The sequence below is a fragment of the Rattus norvegicus genome, chromosome 14 (assembly GCF_036323735.1).
Source record: "Rattus norvegicus strain BN/NHsdMcwi chromosome 14, GRCr8, whole genome shotgun sequence".
NCBI classification, from domain to species: domain Eukaryota; kingdom Metazoa; phylum Chordata; class Mammalia; order Rodentia; family Muridae; genus Rattus; species Rattus norvegicus.
This window is the reverse complement of record NC_086032.1, coordinates 57,105,450-57,115,360: the sequence shown is the minus strand read 5'-3', so window position 1 is coordinate 57,115,360 and position 9,911 is coordinate 57,105,450. Positions and strand designations below refer to the sequence as shown.

Genomic DNA, 9,911 nt, shown 5'->3' with positions numbered 1-9,911 from the left:
CTAGACTTTATTGGTATTTGACTTATTTAAATCATTCTGCCTCCTCACTCTGGTTTCACAAAGAGTAAAATTGATTCTCTGAGTATTGGACCCGGGGATGTAAATTTGTCTTTAAAGGGGCCCTTAAATTCCCAGCAACATTCTTCGAGATAGAAAGGATGCTACCCCCAATACAACCTACTACCTTCGTCTTTCTTAATCTTTCAGTAGAGTGTCTTTCCTTCGACTGTGTGAAATAAATAAGAAGTGGGCTTCTATTCTAAAACACCATCAGCCCTGAGATCTGACTGAGATGGTCATGACTGAGAACCGGGGAAGCCTCAAGCCAGGGAATGGCAGGGAGCATCACGAGGCACAAAGTCAAAAGGAGAGAAAAGACGTTAGGCACACTCGGTACACAAAGTTGCCATTAAAGTTTATTTCCCTTATATCCAGATAGGTGACGCTACACTTTGCCAGTTACTAAAAGCTGCAGGCTCTGCTCAGAAAATAATATCCAGGCTTCTAGCATGTGTTTTATTCCCCAGGCGCGTGCACACACGGTCTATCCCCAGTGAGAGCCGGATGACAGGAATTCCAAGCATTTAAACAAAGGCAGGCATTCTCCCCTCCCCAACCCAGACCTCCAAAGTCAGTGCTCCAAAAAAGGAACCTCTCTGGCTCTCACTGGAGTTTGATGATCTCTCTTCACTACTGCAGCCCGTCACCGTTTTGCAGAACACAAGCTTGGCTTTCGGAACTCAGACCTCGTCCTCAGCCTACCAGTAGCAATTCACTAACCCAGATGCTAAATTGCGAAACGAACACACGTTGCGGGTGGGAGTTGAGGCGGAGGGGGCATCGTCTGTAGGTGGACGTGGGAGGAAGGTATACTAACACCCTCACTTCAGCTCTTACCCACGCAGCTGGGTTTAGTCAAGGAGGAAATCTACCAGCCCTAGATGGGGAAAATAATCATCTCCACCCCCACCCCAAACTGCCCAAGGAGACTAGACTTTGGCTTAGCTTCTAGGGGCTGAGATTGGGCAGTCCTCAGTCGCCCCCAGGAACCGAAGTCTGGCTTCCACGAGCGCGGCGGCTGGCTGGTACTTCCTCCCGCCTCCCTTCCCTGGGCCGTCCTCCCTGGTTCTCCGCAACTGTGTAGTTTCGGATTCCGCCGCCGCCGCTGCAGCGTCGGGGACAAGTCTGAGTCCAGAGCCCGCGGGCTTTCCGCAGCAACCGCCACTTTATGCAAACTTGCGGGTTTCCGGCTAGGGGGTAGGGAGAGTAGAAGCTTCCCCGTAGCGATTCAGTGTCTCGGAACACCCACAGCCGGAGAGGCGGCGGGAGCGCGCTCACCAGACTCTGCTAGACGCGAAAGCGGACGAGACAACTGCGGAATTCACCCGCCGCGCCAGGGCACTTCCGAGACAACAGCCGACTGGCACTTTTTCTCCCTTTGGCAAACTAGATTTTTTTTTTTAAGCTACTTGGCAGCTCTGTTTGACTCCACCTCCCCCTCCACCCCCGCCTCAGTGCCTTTGGCTTTTCTTTGGAAATCCGGACAGAATTGGGCATCTTTGTTAATTGCCGTTAGGAGTGCCTGGTCGTGAGCTTTCACCGGGCCAATGTCGCAGATGCACAGAGCCAGGCTTGCTCACCTTTGAACTGCAAAGGGATCAAGTTCAGCTCGAGTTCCCCGCATTGAGACTGGAAGAAGCTGAGAGACTGTGCTGGAGAGAGAGTGAGAGAGGGGGGAAAGGGGAAAGGAGAGGAGGGAGGAGAGCGAAGAGGAGGGAGGAGAGAAAAAAAGGAGGGAGGGAGGGGAGGGATCGAGAGAGAGCGGGGAGAGAGAGGCTGCAATCTCCTCCCTGAATCGCGCACAGCGCTGCAGATCCCACTGCTCCAACCCGCGGGCCGAATGCAGGTGAGGGAAGGCACGGACTCTGCGGCTGAGAATCCAAACTTGGGCACCGCGCGGTGCGCACGGTTCGGCTCTCGCCCCCGCGGGCGAATGGTTGCTGCGGTTTCAGGCGGCGGCTTCGTGACTAATGACCTTGCGCAGAGTTGTTAAGAAAAAAGAGAAACCCGAGCTCTCCGGGGTGAGAAGCGACCGACTCTGGGCGTCTCTGAAGATGGCTCGGGCTGCTCCTTGGCGCGCCGAGAGCACCCGGTCGCGGACCGAGCTGTGACGCCAGGCGTCTTCGCTGCACCTTGCCCGAAGCGACCTGCCGTGGAATTTTTCATTCAAGATATGTTGAGTGCTTCCCGGCTGCTTTAGAGGAGTCAGAGTTGAGACTGGCTTGTTGCTCGCCCCAGAGACTGGAGCAGGAAGCGGCTCACGTTTGTTTGGACCTCCGGAGCCTAAACAGAGCCTGGGTCTAGAGTGAGTAGCTGGAACGTGAATTGGACTTAACTCGAGTAGCAGTAAGGACTAGCAGGGCTGTCAGGCGGGGAAGGCTGCAGGTTTGCTCCAGTCCGCTACCAGACTCCGCCGCCCTCTTGCCGAAGCGGTTCCGGCCCCTTCCCAGGGCTTGGGGACTGGATCTCAGGATCTTCCCGCTGAGGGGATGACTTTGTGGGGGCACCAAGCCCGTGGCGCGCAGTGTCCCGTGAACTGTGAGTACTGCGAGTAAACGGTGGCCGGCGAGCGGGCGATTAGCACCCATTGCATGAATTATGAAACAATAACTTTCGGAAGAAGCAGAAGGAGAAAAAAAAGAAGCATCTATAGCTGACCCCCCTCCCATCAGCGGACTCTACTCGCTACTCTGGCCCCCCTCCCTCCCCTCCCTCTCATTTCTTCCTTTCCCGGAGAGGAGGACCGAGGGGAGGGCAGGCGGCCAGCCCCGGAGGAGGGGGGTGACGAGGGGGGTTGTGGTTAGAAGGAGCAGTAGCAGCAGCAGCAAGAGAAGATGCTGAGGATGCGGACCACGGGATGGGCGCGCGGCTGGTGCTTGGGCTGTTGTCTCCTTCTGCCGCTCTGCTTCAGCCTGGCTGCCGCCAAGCAGCTGCTCCGGTACCGGCTGGCTGAGGAGGGCCCCGCCGACGTGCGGATCGGCAATGTGGCCTCGGACCTGGGCATCGTGACCGGTTCTGGTGAGGTGACTTTCAGCCTTGAGTCTGGCTCTGAGTATCTGAAGATTGACAACCTCACCGGCGAGCTGAGCACCAGCGAGCGGCGCATCGACCGAGAGAAGCTGCCCCAATGTCAGATGATCTTCGACGAGAACGAATGTTTCCTGGACTTCGAGGTGTCGGTGATAGGGCCCTCGCAGAGCTGGGTGGACCTGTTTGAGGGTCGGGTCATCGTGCTGGACATCAACGATAACACGCCCACCTTCCCGTCGCCGGTGCTCACGCTCACGGTGGAGGAGAACCGACCTGTAGGCACGCTCTACCTGCTGCCCACGGCCACCGATCGTGACTTTGGTCGCAACGGCATCGAGCGCTACGAGCTGCTCCAGGAGCCCGGGGGTGGTGGCGGCGGCGGCGAGGGAAGGCGCTTGGGGCCGGCGGACAGCGCCCCCTACCCAGGGGGCGGCGGGAACAGCGGGAGCGGCGGCGGCTCTGGGGGATCCAAGCGGCGGCTGGACGCGCCTGAGGGTGGCGGTGGGACTGGTCCAAGTGGTCGAAGCAGTGTGTTCGAGCTGCAGGTGGCGGACACTCCAGACGGCGAGAAACAACCGCAGCTGATAGTGAAGGGGGCGCTGGACCGGGAGCAGAGAGATTCCTATGAACTGACCCTCCGAGTGCGCGATGGGGGCGACCCACCTCGGTCCTCTCAGGCCATCTTGCGGGTGCTCATCACCGACGTGAATGACAACAGCCCTCGCTTCGAGAAGAGCGTGTATGAGGCTGATCTGGCTGAGAACAGCGCTCCCGGCACCCCCATCCTACAGTTGCGCGCCACCGATTTGGACGTAGGGGTCAATGGACAGATCGAGTATGTATTTGGGGCGGCCACCGAGTCGGTGAGACGGCTACTGCGTCTGGATGAAACATCGGGCTGGCTCAGTGTCTTACACCGTATCGACCGCGAGGAAGTGAATCAGTTGAGATTCACAGTAATGGCCCGTGACCGCGGGCAGCCCCCCAAGACCGATAAGGCCACCGTGGTCCTCAATATCAAAGATGAGAACGACAACGTTCCCTCCATCGAAATCCGCAAGATAGGGCGCATTCCGCTTAAGGACGGGGTGGCCAACGTGGCCGAAGACGTCCTGGTGGACACCCCCATCGCCCTGGTACAAGTGTCCGACAGAGACCAAGGCGAGAACGGGGTAGTCACCTGTACTGTGGTGGGAGATGTGCCTTTTCAGCTTAAGCCAGCCAGCGACACCGAGGGAGATCAGAACAAGAAAAAGTACTTCCTGCACACATCAGCCCCACTGGACTATGAGACCACCCGGGAGTTTAACGTGGTCATAGTAGCTGTGGACTCCGGCAGTCCCAGCCTCTCCAGCAACAATTCCTTGGTGGTCAAGGTGGGAGACACCAACGACAACCCTCCTGTCTTTGGCCAGTCGGTGGTCGAGGTTTACTTTCCAGAAAACAACATTCCCGGGGAGAGGGTAGCCACGGTGCTGGCGACAGACGCTGACAGCGGGAAGAATGCAGAGATAGCCTACTCGCTGGACTCTTCAGTGATGGGGACCTTTGCCATCGATCCCGATTCTGGGGACATCCTGGTCAATACAGTATTGGACCGGGAGCAGACTGACAGGTATGAGTTTAAAGTTAATGCCAAAGACAAAGGCATTCCTGTGCTGCAAGGCAGCACCACGGTGATTGTACAGGTGGCTGATAAAAATGACAACGACCCTAAGTTTATGCAGGATGTCTTTACCTTTTATGTGAAGGAAAACTTGCAGCCCAACAGCCCTGTGGGTATGGTCACCGTGATGGATGCTGACAAGGGACGGAATGCAGAGATGAGTCTGTACATAGAGGAGAACAGTAACATTTTTTCTATTGAGAATGACACAGGGACCATTTACTCCACGATGTCTTTTGACAGGGAACATCAGACAACATACACTTTCAGAGTGAAGGCAGTGGATGGAGGAGATCCTCCCAGGTCGGCCACAGCCACAGTCTCTCTCTTTGTGATGGATGAAAATGACAATGCTCCCACAGTTACCCTTCCCAGAAATATTTCCTACACGTTGCTGCCACCTTCAAGTAATGTCAGGACAGTAGTAGCGACAGTGTTGGCAACAGACAGCGACGATGGCATCAATGCAGACTTGAACTATAGCATTGTGGGAGGGAATCCTTTCAAGCTGTTTGAGATTGATTCCACCAGTGGTGTGGTTTCCTTAGTGGGGAAACTCACCCAAAAGCATTATGGCTTGCACAGGCTGGTTGTGCAAGTGAATGACAGCGGCCAGCCTTCCCAGTCCACTACGACTTTGGTGCATGTGTTTGTCAATGAAAGTGTTTCCAATGCAACTGTGATTGACTCTCAGATAGTCCGAAGTCTGCACACCCCACTCACCCAGGATATAGCTGGTGACCCAAGCTATGAAATTAGCAAACAGAGACTCAGTATTGTCATTGGGGTGGTGGCTGGCATTATGACTGTGATTCTAATCATTTTAATTGTCATGATGGCAAGATACTGCAGGTCCAAAAGTAAAAATGGCTATGAAGCTGGCAAAAAAGACCATGAGGACTTTTTTACACCCCAGCAGCATGACAAATCTAAGAAGCCTAAAAAGGACAAGAAAAACAAAAAATCTAAACAGCCACTCTACAGCAGCATCGTCACTGTTGAAGCTTCTAAACCGAATGGACAGAGGTATGACAGTGTCAATGAGAAGCTGTCAGACAGCCCCAGCATGGGCCGATACCGATCTGTTAACGGTGGGCCTGGCAGTCCAGACCTGGCAAGGCATTACAAATCCAGTTCCCCGCTGCCTACTGTCCAGCTTCACCCCCAGTCACCAACTGCAGGGAAAAAACATCAAGCTGTACAAGATCTACCACCAGCCAACACATTTGTGGGAGCAGGAGACAACATTTCAATTGGATCAGATCACTGCTCTGAGTACAGCTGTCAAACCAGTAACAAGTACAGCAAACAGGTAAGACATATCCCAGACGTGTTTACATGTCCCAGAGAGGGCCGGTCATTCAGAGATGGAGCAACTTCTGTGAAGTTGTGTCTTTTCTTTATAAGGGTCCTTCTGGTTTGAAAACTAGGAGGTTAATGTGCATTTTTATGCCATTGATGTACCAGAGACCTTATAGGATAGAGATGTGTTGCTGGGTTTTTTTTTTTTTTGGAAACTAGACTGTGGGTTTACATGGTGTCTAAGGGAAAGGTAGTGTTTTGTGCTTCTCTTAGTATTTGACAGCGTTCATTCGTGAATATTTTATGTTTACAGAGTAAATATGTATATCTTCTTGGGAGAATTCTAAGGGAAAATTTTCTAGAGTTACAACTAGTGCCCATTCTAACTGGGCACTGAAAAGTTTTAACTCTGTCATGAATCATGCAGGATTTTACAAGTCAGCAGACACTGATTCATAGAAACGCAGAGCTGAGGCAGAAATCTTGAAATCCTGCCATAGTCCTTTGATTGGGTGAAAACAGTGGTTTAAAAGTACTTAATGAAGAGCAAGTGCCATGCATAATTGCATTTTTAATACTTTGTATCTATAACAACATTTATTCATAATGATTAGGCTCCTATGTGGATGTGCAATCAGCACCTGAATTCTTCATATTCAATATTCCAAAGCTTGTAAACAAAATTAAGTTGTACTTAGTAGAAGATATTTGTGGATGTTTTGGGAATTACTAAAAAAAAAAAAAGAAAAACTATGGGTGTTACTTTTGTGTGTTCTGTGACATAGCTGCTTCCTGGTAAAATGTGGAAAACAGCAATATGTATATATGTGTGTGCTTGAGGGCAACTTCTGACTATGTCAGATTTATTTTATAGTTTGCTTGTGTCGTATGTATTATGTAGAAGTTTACTTTTTATGCCCTCCAAAGTTTGTCCCACAGCAAATAAATCCTTTTGGAAAGTGCTGAGGTGCTGGCCAGAACACTGAAAAAAGAATGCATCACATGTTTTACTACACAACCTGACCTTAGGAATTACATTTACAACTTGTTAAATGTTGTAATATGGTGGGTTTTTTTTGGTTTGTTTGTTTTTTTGGTTTTTGGGTTTTTGGGTTTTTTTTGCCAGATTTGTTTTGCATGTAGAATGTGTCCTCTGAGGAGAATTGAGGTGGAAGGGAAAGTTGTTATATAGTCTCATTCAATATGTTAGGGAGAATAAATACTAACATTTCATAGTTTTCATCATTATTAAATATTAAAATACTTTCTACATGTAGCATTTTGTTTTACAGTATTTATTTGGATTGGAAGAAGACACAGAAGTAATACACTTTTAAAGATACCCTATTAAAAACAGTAAAAAAATATAGGTTTGAACTACTGTGTATTGAAATAGCTTTTGAAAATAGATCTTTGGATGCATGTGAGTTTGAATTACTTACTTGAGACCACTATTTGATATTGTGGAGAGTTTATTTCTGCTGTGTTTTTGCTTTACCTGAAGTTAAAAGCAATGTGCTTTGGCCTGGTATTTAATGTCTTCATCAGTTTTGAAAACAGGAAAGACTCCAATGAAGCATACAGCATTTTTCCATGTTATTTATGTACAACATTATATTTCATGTGTCTATATACACATGAGGTCTTGTCATTTCCTTAGCAAATCATACCAGAAGTACAACATAATGTGAAGACGGCTTTCTACAAATGCTTTACATCCCCATTGCCAGGCTAATCCTGGCTTTGCCCTATTACAGGGACATTCGCACATTCATCTTCTAAATTTCTTAATTGTATGCTTTTTAATGGGTATATAAAATGGCAAATTGACAAATACTGTATGCAAACACAAGGCTTGTGTTTCCACTTAAACTGTGCTTGATTCATTGGTTGGGGCAGCGCTATATTCTTGAATTTTAAAATCACTTAATGTCAAAGAGGCATGCCACTTGAAAAAGCAAAGAGATATGCTCCTAAATTGACTAATGTATGGTACTTGTCTTTCAATTGAGCAAAGTCCATTTACAAAAAAAAAAAAAAAAAAAAAAAAAGCCACATAGTGCAGTGAGTGGAATGAATCACTCAGTTTGCCAAAGGTGACTTTGGAAAACTTGCACGCCATTAGGTGCTCCAAAGATGTACGAAGTTTTAACCACAAGCAAATAGCTGACCTACAATAAAATACAGGCGAATGAAACCCACTCCCCCTAATGTAATTAATGGTGGTAATTGATACCTTCCTCTTCTCAATATTGCTCTCAGGGGACGAGAGATCCATTTCAAAGTTACATTCTGCTTCATCCGACAGGAATGCAGTCCACTTCGTCTAGATTTTTGTTTTCATCATACATAACTCCTTTTCTATTTGTACCTTTAAAAGATTTAGTGTTCACAGAACGAAGCCGTGTTTGCTTTCATTAGACTTTGTTTATCGGCACACGGGATTTTGCTGTTTCCCTCTTTGAAAGATGCATTTATCTAAAATTTGAGACTTCCAGTCTTTCAATTAATTTGAGACTTGTACTTTTAAAATTCCTCATTTGCTAGAATGCCTTAATTTTGTTTAAAATTTCTCTGAACTATCGCATGATATTGCTTTATACAGACTGATATAATGGAAGTGACATTTCTTTCAGTCTTTTCTGCATGAGAGTTGTGTTTTCTTGTGTGATATTAGGGGCCACATTTTAGTAAACCAACACCTCCCCAGAAATCCAAGTTTACAAATAGAATTTATACTCTCTCTCCCTTCTCCTTCCTTTGGATTGGTTTCACAGGCTCTAGGTACACTTTGAGCATCTATTAATACTCTGACAAACTCTAGATGTGTGTTGGGCAGTGGATGAAACTATTTCTCACACTCACCCATTAGAAAACCGAGGGGTGGAACCTAGCTCTTCATAGTTCAGACCTTTGCATTGCAAACAAAGCCTTCGCCATCCAGTACCTGATGTTTACTCGAGCACAGTGAGGCTCAGATTCTGTCTCTTGAGTTCAGTTCTTCAGTTGCTTGGCAAACGTGGTGGCCTGCAGTCCTGAGATATAAAGGGATAGCTGTACATCTGATTGAGGGAAAATAGCAAGAAAATGCAGTCCATTCATTTTTAAAATTTGTGCTGAATAATTTCAATAAAACTTCAAAAAAATTACAACAATTAACAAACTACGAACTACAAATGTAGAGTTTCAGTTCTCCAGCTATTCTCAAATCCTATTGAGTTTACCAATTGGTATGCTTTTTTAAAGATAATGACTTTATATATAAAATGTTTTATAGTATTTCCCAAATGAAACGTAAGGAAATTTTTATAATTGGCCTTGAATAAACATTTATTTTAAAATTCATTTTGAGTTGATCACAATGTACCCACAGAAAAAGAAATCTTGTTAACTCCACTGACAGTTTCCCTTCTGTAAGGAACTGCTGATTTAGTCTGAATAATGTTCTCCTTAATTAATAAGATTTTGGTCAACGTTCATTATACACTTAATTAAAATAGTACAAGTGAACTTTATAAAAGATGATGGTGTTTTGGAAGCACATGTGTACCTTTCTGTGAGTTTCAGAGTGCTCAATTTAATGACAATTAAGCCTCAATCTGCATGTGCGTCAGCAGATATATTTCAGCAGATATTACATATCTGCAAGTGATGTCAGCTCCACACAGCATCTTGATAATTCTCCAGGAGAACGTTTGCAAGGTGGTTCACCTGCCTGTAACCAATACTCTTTCATGAAGCCCAGTGAATATGCATATATTTCTTTTACCTTTGGCTTAGCATTCTGGGCAGGATGCTAATAGGAGAGGGACATCTTCTAAGCAATATTACCCAAGTCTTTGACTGAGTAAGG

General features: G+C 47.4%; 1 protein-coding gene across 15 annotated transcripts in view; it reads left to right on the top strand.

Annotated features, from left to right (window-relative positions):
• Window positions 1-384: 384 nt before the first annotated feature.
• The window catches only part of Pcdh7 (protocadherin 7), a 430,160-nt gene continuing 420,633 nt past the window's right edge, over window positions 385-9,911 (top strand). For 12 of the 15 annotated variants that reach the window (XM_017599293.3, XM_063273348.1, XM_039092182.2 and 9 more), the window contains exon 1: window positions 385-6,068. In XM_017599293.3, coding sequence (XP_017454782.1) covers window positions 2,895-6,068 — 3,174 coding nt within the window. In that variant the 5' untranslated portion in view covers window positions 385-2,894. The remainder of the gene's footprint in view (window positions 6,069-9,911) is intronic. The other 3 variants (NM_001004087.2, NM_001401429.1, XM_063273350.1) reach the window with 2 other exon arrangements.